Here is a 17,036-nt window from a genome sequence, read left to right as displayed (position 1 = left end):
GTCTTTTTTCCTTTGGATATTCTTTCCTGCTTTGTCAAAGATTAGTTGGCCGTACATTTGTGGGTCCAATTCTGGGTTCTCTATTCTGTTTCATTGGTCTATGTGTTTTTGTGCCAATACTATACTGTCTTGATGATTACAGCTTTGTAGTAGAGGCTGAAGTCTGGGATTGTGATGCCTCCCATTTTGGTTTCTTTTTCAACATTACTTTGGCTATTCAGGGTCTTCTCTGGTTCCATACAAATTTTAGAATTGTTTGTTCTAGCTTTGAGAAGAATGCCAGTGCAATTTTGATTGGGATTGCAATGAATGTGTAGATTGCTTTGGGTAGTATTGACATTTTACCAATATTTGTTCTTCCAATCCATGATCATGGAATGTTTTTCCATATCTTTGTGTATTCAGTTTCTTTCATAAGTTTTCCATAGTTTTCAGCATACATATCTTTTACATCTTTGGTTAGGTTTATTCCTAGGTATTTTATGGTTCTTGGTACAATTGTAAATGGGATCGATTTCTTGATTTCTCTGTTATTTCATTATTGGTATATAGAAATGCAACTGATTTCTGTACATTGATTTTGTATATTGGGGTGCCTGGGTGGCTCAGTTGGTTAAGCATCCAAGTTCAGCTTAGGTCATGATCTCACAGTTCGTGAGTTCGAGCCCCGGGTGGGGTTCTGTGCTATAAACTCAGAACCTGGAGCCTGCTTTCGATTTTGTGTCTCTCCTTCTCTATCTGCCCTTCCCCTGCTCACACTATATCTCTCTCTATCGAAAAGAAATAAACATTTAAAAAAAAATTTTTAAGAATCTTACTTTAATTTGATAGTCACACAGTACATAGATGTTTTATTTACCACTTTATAGATATATACAGTTGACCCTAAACAATCAGGGGGATTCAGATACTGACACACACCCCCATGCAATTAAAAATCCTTATGTAACTTTTGAGTCCTTCATAGCTTATCTACTAATAGACAAGTGTTGATCGGAAGCCTTACCCATAACATAAAACGGTCAGTTAACATGTATTTTGTATATGTATAATAAACTGTATTTTTACAATAAAGTAAGCTAGAGAGAATAAAATGCTTTTAAGAAAATCATAAGGAAGAGAAAATACATTTACAATATTGTACTGTATGAGGCACCTGGGTGGCTTAGTCGGTTGAGCATCTGACTCTTGATTTTAGCTCAGGTCATGATCTCACAGTTCATGAGTTTGAATCCCACATTGGGCTCCACACTGACAGTGCAGAGCCTGCTTGGAACTCTCTCTCTCTCTCTCTCTCGCTCTCCTTCTCTGCCCCTGCCATGCACTGTCTCAAAATAAACTAAAAAAAACAGAACAATACTGTACTGTATTTATCAAAAAAAATCTGCATATAAGTGGACTTACATAGTTCAAAGTCCTGTTTTTCAGGGGTGACTATAAAATCACTTGCTGACATAGACAGCCCTGTACTCTGTCTGTAGAGGATTTCCAGTAATGACCAATAAGAAATTTAGAATATATCAAGGTGTATATGGGGTAGATGTAAGGTTTGGTTTTCTTCTCCTTTCCCATTATTTGCACCTGGACTAGATCCACTCTAAATCATGGTTTTCTATCTCCACAATATTTACAACGATCTGTCAGTAGAACAGGCAACCTGGTGAGGTTGAGGTGGATATGTTCAAGCATGGAAAGGATGTCCACTAGCAGATGTTATAGAGAAAACTTAAATAATAGATGGTAGCTATACTGCATCTGTGAGTCGCAAACAATAATATGGGTACCATATCTATATACAACATTTCTACTATAGCTTTTAATTACAAGTGTGTCTTATTTGTGATGTTTCTAGCAATAAAATGTAACTGTAATGATAGTACTGTAATGCATTTATATTATCCTTTACTACTATAAACAGTAAAATTTATAGTATTTGTGTATTAGTACAGTATTTATCAAAATTGATCAGTATTTCATTTCAATTTTCACATAATTATTTTCGCTTCTTTGTTCACTGTAATAACAATAACTTACAATAAAATGTAATTTTGCATCTCTCTTGAGTCTTCAAATGAAATTTAAATATCTAATAAGTTATATCTTGGGCTTCCATAGTAGAGTTAGGAGGCATGACCTTTGTGTGACTTATCCACTAAGGGACATTTTGGGGACATATCTAAGGCAGAGTTAAAGACTTCTAAAGATAGAGTAGGGGAGAAGAAATCACCTAACCCCCAAGGACAATACATCTTTATTTTTTAAATTTTAGTTCCAGTATAGTTAACATACAGTGTTATGTTAGTTTCAGGCGTACAACATAGTGATTCAACAATTCTATTGAGGAACAATATATTCCTCATTGCTTATCATGATAAGTGTACTTTTAATCCCCTTCACCTATTTCACCCATCCCTGCATCCACCTCTCCTCTGGTAACCATCAGTTTGTTCTCTATAGTTAAGAGATATACATCTTTAAATTAACACTCACTAAACAACCTAACTTAATAGTTAAATTATAAACCTAGGAAGATAGGAAATTCAGTGAACATTTGTATGAAAAAATAAATGAACAGACTTCAGTGTGTTACAATCATTGCATATCAGTGGACTGCTGATAGATAGCTGAGGTTTGGCAATAGTTTTTTTATCTGGACACTTGAGATATAATGGAATTTTGTTTATACAACTAAGTGATGGTAGCCAACATAAGGTTTAATAATGGTGACAATAGCAAACATTAGGTTTAGTAATAGATTCTGATCTATAGCTTTAACAGCCATAAAGAATACTTAAATTAATATGTCATTTTCTAACTATCCTGACTGATACTTGGGGAATTTACTGGAAATGCTCACTTTTCTACTGTTATCATTGTTTAAATTATAAGATTCTAAGTCATCATATCAAAAAGGTGATGAGCATGCTTAGACACAGGGGTTGCTCTTAACATAAAACAATGCTGTATGTTGTACAAGGCACTATCTCAAATTATTTAAGAGTAGCCTTGGTGCTAATACATTATTGGGTTTGGGGTCTGAACACACTTGTAGCAAATGTAAAAGCTGCAGAATAAGACACAAATTTGGTTCATAATACCCAGATACTCAAAAAAAATGAGACCTTCTTAAAGCCCTTGAGTCATTTGCCCCAGAATAGGAAGTTTGCTATTCAAAAACTTTCTTCACGGGGCACCTGTGTTTGGCTCAGGTCATGATCTCACGGTTTGTGAGTTCGAGCCCCGCATCAGTCTCTGTGCTGATAGCTTGGAGCCTGGAGCCTGTCAGATTCTGTGTCTCCCTCTCTCTCCACCCCTCCCCTGCTCACTCTCTCAAAAATAAATAAACATTAAAAAAAATAAAAACAAAAACTTTCCTCAGAAAGTGAATTGATTTGAAATGTCACAGATAATTAATATTCCTCTAATTGCTGATTACTTTTATTAGGTACAACTCTAAACTTATAAGAATACTGTGATGTTTTGTTGTTTCATTTTTTATATGTATATTTATTTTGAATGAGAGAGAAAGAGCAAGCACAAGTGGGAGAGGTACAGAGAGAGAGGGAGAGAGAGAGAGAATCCCAGGCATGCTCTGCACTGTCAGCGGAGCCCTACTCATGGCTCAGTCTCACAAACCATGAGCTCATGATCTGAGCCAAAATCAAGAGTCAGATGCTTAACCAACTGAGCCACCTAGGCACCCCGGTTTTGTTGTTTTAAATAAACACCATCCAAATGCATGTTATCTTGAAAAGAAAACTCCCTGGAAGACCTATATGCTGATGACAAATATGTTACCATTTTTGACACATTTTTCATATACTTCTGAGCTACTTTACCAGCTATCTAAATAAATAAACAAACAAACAAACAAACCTCACTACTTAATAACTTTGGTCTTCGGACCAAAGATGGTGTTACTTAGTTTGATGAACATCTTATTCCCCTTATATGGATATTTGCTTATTTGTAAAGTCAAGTCCACTTAAATAATAAAAAGTTGCCAACATTAATATCTTGGGCTATCAGGTCAGACTGTAGACCTGAGTCCATTCTTAGCATCCATTAACATGGATGTTAATGTGCTGTCTTCTTCACATAATTCCAAAGACGTGCAGAAACAGCAGCATCATGGTATATACATAAATGCATTTATGTGTATGTTTGTAAGGTGACTACTTTGACAGAAACACAGATAATTTGGATAAATTCTGGCCTATTTAAAATGAAGCTACATTGCCTTACATTGTATGTGGGGTGTTTTCTTGTAGCAAATGTAAAAGCTGCAGAATAAGACGCAAATTTGGTTCATAATGCCCACATACATTGTATTTTATTTTAAATGAACAATTTTATTTACTTTCAAAATACTGTAATTGCTTTTCATTTGATATATTTCATAACTATTGTGAGCTTAAAATTATGAGGTAAGACAAATTTTCCTTTTCCTTCCCTTTTTTAGCCTACAACCAAATCACAGTTAAATCCAGCATTTGAAGATGCATGGAGCAGCAGTGATGAGGAAGGATGACCATCAATCCTGAGTACCTCTGTGTCTCTGTTGATGAAACTTTTAAAATGCGACTGTTTTGTGTGGGTTTTGTTTTCTTCTTAACTGTCCAGTGACAGCTAAATTATCATTAAAATTGGAATTTCTTTTTTAATTTAAAAAGAAGTCTTCCTCTAAGCCACAAATAACTATATTGCTTCTTTCTAGTTCCATAAATATATATGCTCCTTATAAATAATTCAAATGACTTTTGAACAGTCACCTGGAACCATATCACCCTAAGGTAACTACTACTAACATTTTGGTGGCCATTCTTCCATGCATCTTTTTATAACATAATTTTACATAATGGGATGTTTGGCATGTTGCTGCTGTCATGGAAGTCCCTCTCCTCCCACATGAGCATCTCTCTCCCCATCCCTGACGACAGTCCACATTATTAACCAAGTATGTGTGTGTGTTCTTTCACATTTTACAATCCTATATGGACCTGTATAGATATAGATGGGGAAGTATTTTTATTTTGCAAAAATGGAATGTATACAGTTCTGTCTTGATTTTATTTCCAGTTAAAGCTCATAGGAGTCCTTGTTATTTGGTATAAATAGGTGTTTGTCTGTATTTTTGTTGTTTTCTGTATTCCTTATACTCTGGCCTTTGGGGCCTTGATCCTGGTGACACTGCCCTCTCCCAAGACTAGCTAATTCCTAGGGATAACACAGGACTCCCTTGGGAGCCTGCCTTTCATATACAAACCAACCAATCCAGAGTCCATATCCCCAACCCTCATACACCAAGGCAATATTCTCCCTGCCCTAATTCACCCTAGGGCCACCCTTGTATGCCACGGTCTACTGAAATTATTCAAACTATCCAACACTAAACTTGGTGTACCTACCCTGCCTCACTCAATCCTTCCCACAAAAATTCCAGTAAAGGTTTTGACCCATTCTTTGCCCTTCCCTTTGAGAGGTGGCCTCCTGACCAATCCTGGCCCTTCTCCTGTGGCCCTGCATAGCATGGTGTGCCAGGTCTCCTGGTTTTAGGGATTTATGAGTATAAACTTCTTCCATCATGACCATCTTCTCTGTGTCTGTATATCTTACCATACCTGCTGAGAACGAATCCCACGTAAAAATCTTAACACAGTTGGCACAACAAGCTGGGTGATTTGACACCAAATGGAAATTATATGTCCTCAAACTGCTCTTGGCTTAAAACTATATCTAACAGTCAGTAGCCCCTGCCTGAAAGGGCACCCCTGATTTTGGTGCACTTGCAGCTTGGTGGCTTCTGCATTGCGTTGTTTTTTTTGTTGTTGGGTATTGCCCTGATATCCCAATCTAAAGGGAGAACTTGATATATTTCCCCACCTTGGTGGACCACCCGGAGTCCAGGACAGAAAGTTCCCTCCGAAGGGGATTAGGGGTGACCACCCTCCCAGTGCCATGGGAGGTGAATCCATTGACTGGGTAGCACTGACCAGCAGTGAGGCCATCTGAGTCATGGAGATGGAAGTACCTAGTGTCTAGGGCATAATCGTCTGCATCCACTTGCTGCTGTCTTAAGTGAGTTGTTCCTGTAACCACTGGGTTCTAAGAGGTCCCATCTCTGGAATTCTATAAATATACACTGTTTAATGAAAAGAGGGAGGAAAGGAAAGCTCTTAAGAGATTCTGCTTATCAGCATGCCAAGCATCTCATGCTCAAAACAATGTTACAGGTAAAGTTGATGCCACCATTGTTCTCCAAGATATGGACTGTAGCTCCTCTAAGGTTGATTGGGACGTCCTGGACAAGGGCGCTGCGGCTCACAACAGACACACCACTCAAGACCACCGGGAGCTTATTGGACAACATTTAGAATATTTAAAAAAAAGAAAGAAAAAATTGAGCTGCCTAGAAATACAAGTCCTTCTAAAGGATTCTGTTTTTTAAAAGGTGGGAGTGTGAGGCAAGGACTGATTACTCTGTGCACTGGGCCATCCCAGGGAAAAGTTGCCTAGAGATACCTGGGCCCTGCTTTTCCTCTTATCAGCCAGAAAAAGAAAGTGAAAACTGAATCTTCAGAGGGCAAAAGCCTGAAAAAGGGAGAAAACAAAGGAAAAATGACTGACACTATAGGTAGTCACAAGCCCAGGGGAAAAAAACAGGGACTTTCAGTCTTAGATACTAATAAGCAAATACCAGTCTAGCAAACACAGTGCTGGTCCTAAATTACTTACTGATATAAAAACAAAAGCAAGGGGCGCCTGGATGGCTCAGTCGGTTAAGCATCCAACTCTTGATTTCGTCTCACATCATGATCTCATGATTCATGGGTTCGAGCCCCACATCTAGCTCTATGCTGACAGTGCAGAGCCTGCTTGGGATTCTCTCTCTCACTGTCTCTCTCTCTGCCCCTACCCCACTCACTTGGGCATGCTCTCTCAAAATAAATAAACTAAAAAAAAAATTTTTTTTAACAAAAACAGGCCCTTAAATACAAGCAGAGAAAGTAAAAGGTAATTAAATAATATATACATATATAATAATAAAACAAAGTTTTATAATCCAATTGGAAATCCAAAATTTATATACTAAGATTAATATATTGAAGAATTTATAACAAAAATATAAAGAGGTCACCTTATGATGGGTTACTATAAGCATTAGTGTTGTGGTCCCATCTATTGGTCTCCCCATACCCAATACTAAATATTAGGATTACTGATTCTATTCAAATACTGGTAAATATTTTGCTCTTATAGAGTTGGTCAGTGTGTTCTGTTTAGTGCCTATTTCAACAGCCTCTCAGCTGTAGTTTGCTGCCACCTTACAGGGACATAAGGAGTCTTTTCCAGGCTACCCATAAGGTACCTCTACAACTTTTCCATGGCATACAATCTGTAGACCAGATCTCAACTGCATCTGCCTTTTTCCAGGAGCACAGACACGACCTTACATTAATGGCATCCTCTTCCAAGGAGACTCATTTGATACATTCATTTAGGATATACATTCCAACATTTAGTACTTTTGGGGTTCTAATAGCAACATATTCTTTACTTATAGATTTTACTTCCAAATTAAAATCAACAGGGACTCCCATTAGTGCTCTCAAGGACTCCACTAAAGGCAACCTCTCGTCATGCCTCCAGGAGTCTCTGGACCTTTAGGATATCCATAAGCTGCCCAAGGGCTTCTGATGCAAGAAACTGCCCCTCTTAGCCTTGTACTATTGTTCATTAAAACAACAAATAAATATATGCAGGGCTGTCTGGGAAATAGAGGCTCTCGCAGACCTGTCACCTTTCATACCCAGCAGCCTGTTACTCTTTAGGTCATGGAAACGGCACACTGGAAACTCGGTATAGCTACCAAGGCCTCCTTAAGATAAGATGGAGCCAAACCTGGGCTGTCTGGTATAATGCACCTGCAGGAGAAGGTGGCTTCCCCTATCCTCAGTCCTTTGCCAGATGCCATGGTGTTGGAGAGTGCTACCCCTCCCCTAGACCATTTGACCACCTGGGAAGACAGTTGGGATTAACTGAACAGCAATGGGCACTGCTACCTGTCATACATGATGGAGTCAGCGGATATTGCTGCTTTTCATCTCTTGGCCAAGATGTCTGTAATAAAGGACAGGACCCAAGAAACAACACAGTTGGCCAAACTTCATGCAGTCATCTTAGTGCTGGATGTCCTAGCCAATCAGTAGTTTCATCTTCACATTAGTTATAAACTGTTGGGCCATTGCCTAAAAATTGTCCCTTTCAGGGAGAAACAAGCAAACTCTAGGACTCTCTTGCTTCACAGATAGCCAAAATCTAAATCAATTACACATCTCCAGCTGTATTAAGGTCACAATACAATGCCTTGCCCAGACACTCCATATTACCTTAGGAGTTATAGACACTACTTATAATAAGCAAGCTGTGCATTTTACTCCCCAAAATATGCAATGCTAGTCTTTTGGGAAAGGTATTCAATAGAACTTTCATGTCCCTTCTTGGTCCCAGATAGCTGGTTTGATTCGGAGATATAACGGCCTTCTCAAATAACTCCTTTTCAAATTCCATTCAGGTAAATGGACCCCTGAAGGGTCTCTTTCTTGCTCCAGACTTTACTCTCCTCTTCATTCAAGACCCTTTGGCCAAATTACACCTTACACCAGCTTAGAAAACGTTTCCATTGCCCTTTCCTATATTTAAAGGGAGATGTGTCTTGCCTCCATGTATATAAACATTTCATTATTTATGAGGCCCTTTTTATAATGTCTTTGCCTATCTTTATAAATTTTTTATCATTCTCCTATCCCAGAAAGGCCAAAGGCCATTTCAAGGGCGCGTACTCTTCTAGGACCCATTAAGCAGATTGCATGGGCCACAGAGCTGTTCATCTAATATGTGACTCATTTGAGCCTAAACTTCTACCAGAAAACAAAAACTGTGTCAACTGTTGACTGTTTACTGTTCACTGTTGGTCTTAGATCACTGTTCTGCATGATTTCATTAATTTCATTAATTAACCACAATCTGGAGGTCCAAATTCTCTAAATAAGCCATTGTTTCAACCAAACATGGCAAATGTTGAGACCCACATCACATCAAGTGAGTACCCCCTTGGAAAGGATACCCCATTCCACATCCTAGATACTATTGCCCCAGTCCAAGACCTCACTCTTGGGAGATGACTTCATATTGGGCACTAAAATCTTGGCCTCAGCAGTGCCAGTGGGCTGCCTCTCTTAAGGCAAAAATTGGACACAGGATATTTTTGCTTTTCTTCCTTTAATAGTAGGGATCCCATGATGTTTATGAGCTTACTGTCTGCTTAGCCCATGATCCAGCCATGTTCTTTGTTCCCTGCTACTCCCACCCTCCCATGCCCATAGAGAAATCTTGTCAATGTTACTACTGTCTGTGCCATTCTAAATATTAATGGAGATCATTGCTTTCCCCAGAGGCACCTGCCTCATATCAGTAAAAATCCTTCAACCCTCTGGGGAGAGGATCACATACTTACCAAGACTTTTTCCTTCTCTCACTTTGCATCTCCCACCATGACCAACACAGCCATTCTTTTCCCCTTGGTTACACACGATATCACAAATCTTTACATACACTTTACTAACATACCATTTAATCATACTAATCATACCCTGCACCATACTAATCATACCCTGCAAGAAAATAACTGCTGGACCTGCCATATATATATATATATATATATATATATATATATATATATATACACACATGCGTGCGCGCGCACACACACACATGATATAGGTATATGCTTTTATAGATAAAATTATAGATCGCATACTTTTAACATACTTTACAACTCCACCAAGATACTGTTAGAGACCACAAGAATTTCAGATCAATTTTCTTAGCCAATGCCACATAAATAGGACATATATTTAAGGGCTGGCCAACAAGGACTCTTTAAAACTCAACTTGTGTTCCTCCTTTCTACTAGCATAATAAAGTGTTTTCTACACTGTTGAGAGCAACTTACACTGTAGCCTCCACTAGCATCACCTCTAAGTTCCTTGATAATGATGCCAAAGCATCACAAGGCAACTGTATTGATTATATTTTCTTACTTTCTTCATTCTTGATACTCTGGCATTTGTAGCATTCCTGACGACATTGCCACTTCCAAGACTAATTCCCGCAGACAGCAAATGACTGACTCCCCTGGGAATGAGTCTTTGATACACAAACCAATGATTCCACAGTCCATGCCCTCAAGCATCTCCTTTATCAAACTCAAACACCAATGCAGTATTCCTACTGCCCTAAATCACCCCTGGGTCAGGAAGCAGATGACTAGGAACCACCCCAATAGCCCAGAGACCACCAAAATTATTCAAACTATCTAATCCTAAATTTATTCACCGTACCTACCTGCCTTATCCATTCCTTCCCACAAAACCCTAGGGAAGGCTTTGGGCCATGCTCTGCCCTCCCTCTCTGCCTCCTGACTTGCCATGGTCCTTCTCCATCTGGCGCTCCATGGCATGGTGTGCCTTGCCCCCTAGTTCTAGGGATCTGTGTGTATATACTTTCTCCTTCATGACAATCATTTCCATGTCTGTGTGTCTTAGAACAAATCCCAGGTGCAAAGTTTAACACACTAAGTGATTCTTGTATGTTCCATCTTGTGAATGTACCACAGTTTTTTTCAGCCATTCCCCTACTTAGGGACACATGTATAGTACTAGAGATTGTGAACTGCACTATATTTTCCTTAGGTGGTGTATTGAATGATATCTGTAGTTACTAAATATCTTCTTTTCCTCTAGCAGAGGAAATGATCATTTTGCAGGCTGTAGGATTCTTGGGTGGCAACTCTTTTCTTTCTTTAGTGTGCAATTATTATGTCCACTTTCTTCTAGATCCTATTATTGCAAGTGAGAACTCCAAAACCACTTTGTTTTCCCTTTGTAGGGAACTCATTATAGCTAGAAGTTTGTCATCTGTGAGATTTTCTTTCTCCTTATCCTTAGAGTACTTTAATTTTATCAAGATATCTGATAGGTCTTCCCCTGCCTTCCCTACCACTTCTTTTTTTTTTTTAAATAACGTTAATTTTATTTTGAGAGAGAAAGAACGCTAGCAGGGGAGGGGCAGAGAGAGAGAAAGGGAGACACAGCATCTGAAGCAGGCTCCAGTCTCTGAGATGTCAGCACAGAGTCTGATGCAAGGCTCGAACTCATGAGCTGTGAGATCATGACCTGAGCCGAAGTTGGACTTTCAGTCAACTGAGCCACCCAGATGCCCACTTCCTGGACCTCTTACAAGCTTTTCCATCGAAAGCCTCAATCCTTTTTTCAGCTCAGGGATATTTTCTTCTAATATTTGTTTAACTGTTGCTTCTCCTCCCTTTTTTTTCCCTTCTCTAAATTACCTAGTTGCATATAAAGTCTACTTTGATCTCTCCTTCATAATCTTTTCCTTCCTGCTTGCCTTTAAAAAAAAAAATCCTAAAACAGTGCCTGACACATAGTAGGTGCTCAGTAAATATTTGCTTTGTTATTTCTGTTGTTTACTTGGAGATTTTGCACTTAATTTTTGAGGTCATTAATTCAGGCCTGACCGTAATCATTCAAAAGAGGCTTTTAAATTATTGCTTTGTATTCTTCTCCACCTTAAACCTTTGTTTTGTTCTGTTTTTTTAACATTTGCAGAATATATTGGAAAAATAATGAAAGCTTCATGGAGGCTTCCACTTGAAACTTTTGTTTCATTCCATTGATATTTGTCCAGACTTTATTGACAGTAGATATCAATGACCCTATTACAAAAGTACTTAGACTTCTCTCTGAGGCCTTTTACATTTCACAAAGTGTCTTTCCACCATGTCCTGGCTAACAGTATGTGTATTTTGGATATGGAGGGTGCTTGTATCATACCATGTTTCAAAAAACACTTAACCTGATTGTTCACTTCCCTCAAACTGATCCCACTTTTAACTGAAGTCATTCCTGTTACACACATGAAATGCCTAATTTTAAAAAACAGAAATAATAAATGCACATGTTTTATTGACAGAGCCCTAAACCTATGTTTAATAGCAAGCCCGAAAATAGCATCATAGATAAGCTGTTACACTTTCTATTAAGTCTTTTCTTTATAATTAAGGAAACAATGTAATGGAAAACACACACACACACACACACACACACACACACACACACACACACAAAAGAAACCTTTTTAACTGAAGCATTCTGCTCGGTTTATATGAAAAAGCTCCATTTAAAATAAAAATCTTTGTTTTTTTTAATGTTTGTTTATTTTTGGGAGAAAGTGAGAGTACAAGCGGGAGAGGAGCAGAGAGAGGGGGACAGAGGATCTGAAGTGGGCTCCGTTCTGACAGCAAAGGGCTCCAACTCGCAAAGATCCTGACCTGAAGTTGGACGCTTAACCTACCGAGCCACCCAGGTGCTCCATAAATCAATACCTTTAAAGAAAGCTCTGAAGACAAACGCTTTGACTGTAACAATTGTGTTAACAGATAAAAATAACTTTAAAATGAAGACTGCTGAGGAAGAGACGCAAAGATACGTAAAGCCTACTATTGGTGAGGCATCAGAAAACAAAAACCTTTAGCTCTGTTACTTAAAAGCTGAATGATACAATGAGAAAAAGTCTCTCTCAATAAGCTAATATCAATTATCATTGAAAGAAAAGCCACTGTCTGATATTGGAAAGAAAAACCTCAAGGTAAATATTAGGCTAATGGCTACAGAGTTCTAACGCAGAAAGACTTCATTATTCTTCAGTTATAAACTAATACGTGGTTATTTATATAAAAATAACTACTGAAAATTAGAAAAACTAAAGACCTTTGTCTAAGTTACAGTTTTTGTAAACAAATATATTTTACTTTCCTTTTTTAACTTAATTCTTTCTCTATATTCAGATGCTCTATACTCAGCCTGAATTTAAAAACTTTTGAGTATCATTAGAACAGTAAACTTAAAAGCCAGCCAAACCATTCCAGAAATGAAACTGGCAAAAAGCCTGGCCTGCTTGGGATTTTGCCTTTCAAAAAGTAGCAGAGGGGCACCTGAGTGGCTCAGTCCGTTGGTTAAGCAACTGACTCTTGGTTCTGGCTCAGGTCATGATTTCATGATCTGTGAGTTCCAGCCCCACATCATGCTGACAGTGTGGAGCCTGCTTGGGATTCTCTCTCTCTGCCCCTCCCCTGCTCGTTCGCACGCACTCTCTCTCTCTCTCTCAAAATAAATAAACTTAAAAAAAAAAGCTAATTACTGAAGGGAAAATAATCACTTTGCTTTGTACTGTGATGAAGTTTCTAGATATCTGAAGATTAATTCTAGTGCCAGAATGAGATAGAATTGGTTCTTCTGTTTTAACTCTGGAAAAATACTAAATTTAAGAGACATATCTAACAAAGCTCAATCATGAATATGGCTTTTCACCTTTGCAAAGAAATTTGTAACAGTCCTGTGCTGCCTAGAATCATGCTATTAAACCTTGGTGCCTAAAATTTATTATAAGGCATTTATTGTAATGCAAGCTTGTCTGTCTTATTAGTTCTGTCAGCAACATCCTCAAATACAGGAGGCATAGTTCTTTTGCTGCCATTTAGTTATTTTCTGCTTTTTAAAAAATGAGACAAATTAGAAAAAAAGCCAAGGGAAATAATTCTCCATTTGTAAGAATCTATAAGTGTCCTGTATCGACCTGACTATGTCTGTTTATCCTCACAAGGGTACTTGTAAACTAATGACTCTCCCAAGGCTTTTTAAGGAAAAAGAAAAAAGCTTTTTAAGAAAAACAGTCCTAACCTAGTTTGTTATTTTGTCACTGAAAACAAGAGAGCGATGTTTGAAACCAAGTTCCTCAAGCTTTTGCCCTGTCAACGACTATTGCAAAGGGTTTGTAGCCATAGACCTGGCCAGTAACTTTGTTTCCTTGGCCTTGGTAGTGGTTCATGTGACTGGGGCAAGCCACTTCTCTTTTCTCATTCTTGGTGGCAAGAGTTAGCAACACCACTAAATCAGGGCCTCTTAACACCTTCCTGTTCAAACAACAGCAGGAGGTGGAGAGTTTCTTGCTACTTTCTAGGCGGCTCCCACTCCATTTCAACTTCTCTTCACCCTGTACAGTGGTATCATCCATCCTTGTGTGAATCTGTGTATTTTCTGTATAAATATGCTCTTAATGATGCGCTGGAAGGAGGAAGTAATACTCCCAATAAGTCTTTGGGAATTGAGTTACTATTTTTATTGTACTGTTTTAGTGTTTTCTTATATATTATGTATACAAATTTTGTTAGAGTTCAGTAAGAGCTCTGGGAAAAAAAAGGTATTCACAATAACTCCATGGTAATTATTATGAACATTAAAGAATGGTAAGCTTATCAAAAAGTCATTGTAACAGTTTCATAAAGAAATAAGTAATGATCAGTGGACTGGATGGGGCACCTGGGTGGCTCAGTCGGTTAGGTGTCTGACTTCAGCTCAGGCCATGATCTCACGGTCAGGGAGTTCGAGCTCCGCATCAGGCTCTGTGCTGACAGGTCGGAGTCTGGAGCCTGCTTCAGGTTCTGTGTGTGTCTCTCTCTCTGCCCCTCCCCCAATCACTTACACACACACACACACACACACACACACACACTCTCTCTCTCTCCCTCTCTCTCTCTCTCTCTCTCTCTCTCTCTCTTTCTCTCAAAAATAAATATTTTTAAAAAATTAAAAAATAATAATAATCAATGGACTGGAAATCAGAAGACCTGAGTCTTTAATCTTAGTTTTATTTACCGAGTAAACATATGAATTTGAATAATATTTTTACTTCCTTTTCTCATTAGTTAAAAAAAAAAGGAGACAGAAAACTGGGATAGAAAATGTTAAATTCATCCCTGTTCCAAAGTCACACATTGTAATATTTAGAAAGCATTTTAAAATGGTATTCACTGTGTGAAATGCATAATAGAGTGTTATATTCACGATTAATTGAAGTTCATTGGAGGCAAAGGTGGAGTGTCTTCATGTAAAAGTTCCATGAGTTATCTCATGGCTTTTCTCATATGAACATTCAGATTCTAATGGAATGAACATGCCATTTTGCCTTAACTAAAACTTTGAGTTTCCATCCAAATTATTATAGAACTGTCACTGATTAGTTGTTAGATCAAGCAAGTTCCTTAGCCCTCCTGAGCTAGTTTTGTTTGCTTGTGGGAAGGGAATATAATACACTTTACACAGTTGTAAGGGCAAATGAAATAAAGTCCGAACATGTAAGAGTTATTGAGCTAATAGAACTCTGAAGAATTTATTGGAGTCTGAGCTCTTGTCAAAATTTTCACAAATTTCACTTCCTCAGAACATGGTCTGCTTATTGATTTTGTCCTTCTCTCTTTTCTAGAACATATACTCCATCAGGGCAGGGATTTTATCTGTCTTGTTTGTTTTTGTAGCCTCAGTGCTTAGCACACTGCTTGACAAATAGAAGATGAAAAAATGTATATGTATATTTATTGAATTAATTAGCGAACAACACCATTACCAATCATCTAACTACCAAACAACAGTTCCACTCACAATCTATAAATGATAAAGTGCTTAAGTGATTGTGTTGTTCTTATAATTTACTATATATGAATTTTTAAGTGTTATTCAATATTAGTTAATAGCTTGGGCATTACATGAATCTTGCAGTCTTCTTACAGAGTGGCAGAGTCCTATTCTCAAAGTTTCTATTGGCCTGTACACCTAACATAGATCCTCCCCAAATTTATTAGATAGCTGCTATATACTGGAGACTTGATTGTTGAATCTCAGTAGCCAAACAAAATTAGAGGAGCTTTATGAAGCTTTGAGTTCAGAATTCTTTCTGTGGTCCCCTCCAACTCTAGCCCATTCCCACCTGGTGATATTGATGGTTAGACAGAATTTCCCCATTGCCTTTGGCTCTAAATTTCTGGACCTTCTTCTCTTGTGTCCCCCTCATTATGGAAAAAATGACACATATATCTGGAAATTTTGCATAATTTAGATTATTGATTATGTTTATGCCCAGAAGGAATGCAAGAAAGGCAAGATGAAGGCTCACAGTATCACATGATTACAAGGGACTTGAGAATATAGTACACAAGAGAAGGGGATGGGAGTAACAAGAATCAAATATGAGTTATAATTATATCCTTTATTTTTATTGCACTTTGGTATAACCATGTAACAAACATATTGAACATTCAATTTTCTAGGGGTGCCTGGGTGGCTCAGTCAGTTAAACATCCAACTTTGATTCAGTTCACAATCTTCATGGTTTGTGAGTTTGAGCCCCATGTTGGGCTCTGTGCTGACCTGGAGCCTGCTTTAAATTCTGTGTATCCCTAGGGGCATATGGGTGGCTCAGTCGGTAAGCATCTGACTTCAGCTTAGGTCATGATCTCACAGTTCGTGAGTTCAAGCCCTGCATCGGGCTCTGTGCTGACAGCTCAGAGCCTGGAGCCTACTTTGGATTTTGTGTCTCCCTCTCTCTCTGCTCCTACCCCACTCACACTCTGTCTCTCTCTCAAAAATAAATAAACATTTAAAAAATTTTTAATTAAAAAAAATAAAAGAAATTCTTTGTCTCCCTCTCTCTCTGCCCCACCCCTGCTCACACTCTGTCTCTCTCTCAAAAAAAAAAAGTAAACATTAAAAAAAATTAAATTTTCCAATGTAACTGTCTCTCTCTTTCCCTATCTCTCAAAAAAGGGTGGTGGGGGAGACCTGGGTGGCTCAATTGGTTAAGTTGCCGACTCTTGATCATGGGATTGAGCCCCATGTTGGCCTCTGCCCTGGGCGTGGAGCTTGCTTGGGATTTTTTTCTCTCTCTCTCTCCCTCTTCTTCTGCCCCTTCCCTGCTGGTTTCTGCATGGTCTCGTGCTGTCTGAGGTAAAATTCAAATACCTAATTATATATTTTGGTTATTAAATGTTTTTTTCTATAATCCATATTTTTTTATCTTGAAGCAGAGAAATGTGACATTTTTCTACATCATCTGGGAACAAT

At 38.3% G+C, this 17,036-nt stretch overlaps 1 protein-coding gene across 5 annotated transcripts in view; it reads left to right on the top strand.

The window, feature by feature from the left end:
* The window catches only part of ERCC8 (ERCC excision repair 8, CSA ubiquitin ligase complex subunit), a 62,056-nt gene extending 56,928 nt beyond the window's left edge, over nt 1-5,128 (top strand). For all 5 annotated transcript variants that reach the window (XM_053223261.1, XM_015073818.3, XM_053223266.1 and 2 more), the window contains one exon: nt 4,463-5,128. In XM_053223261.1, the coding sequence (XP_053079236.1) occupies nt 4,463-4,531 (69 nt within the window). In that variant the 3' untranslated portion in view covers nt 4,532-5,128. The remainder of the gene's footprint in view (nt 1-4,462) is intronic.
* Nucleotides 5,129-17,036: the final 11,908 nt, after the last annotated feature.

This window comes from Acinonyx jubatus, chromosome A1 (assembly GCF_027475565.1).
Source record: "Acinonyx jubatus isolate Ajub_Pintada_27869175 chromosome A1, VMU_Ajub_asm_v1.0, whole genome shotgun sequence".
NCBI classification, from domain to species: Eukaryota; Metazoa; Chordata; class Mammalia; order Carnivora; family Felidae; genus Acinonyx; species Acinonyx jubatus.
The sequence above is the reverse complement of the archived record's forward strand: the minus strand, read 5'-3'. Positions and strand labels throughout refer to the sequence as shown.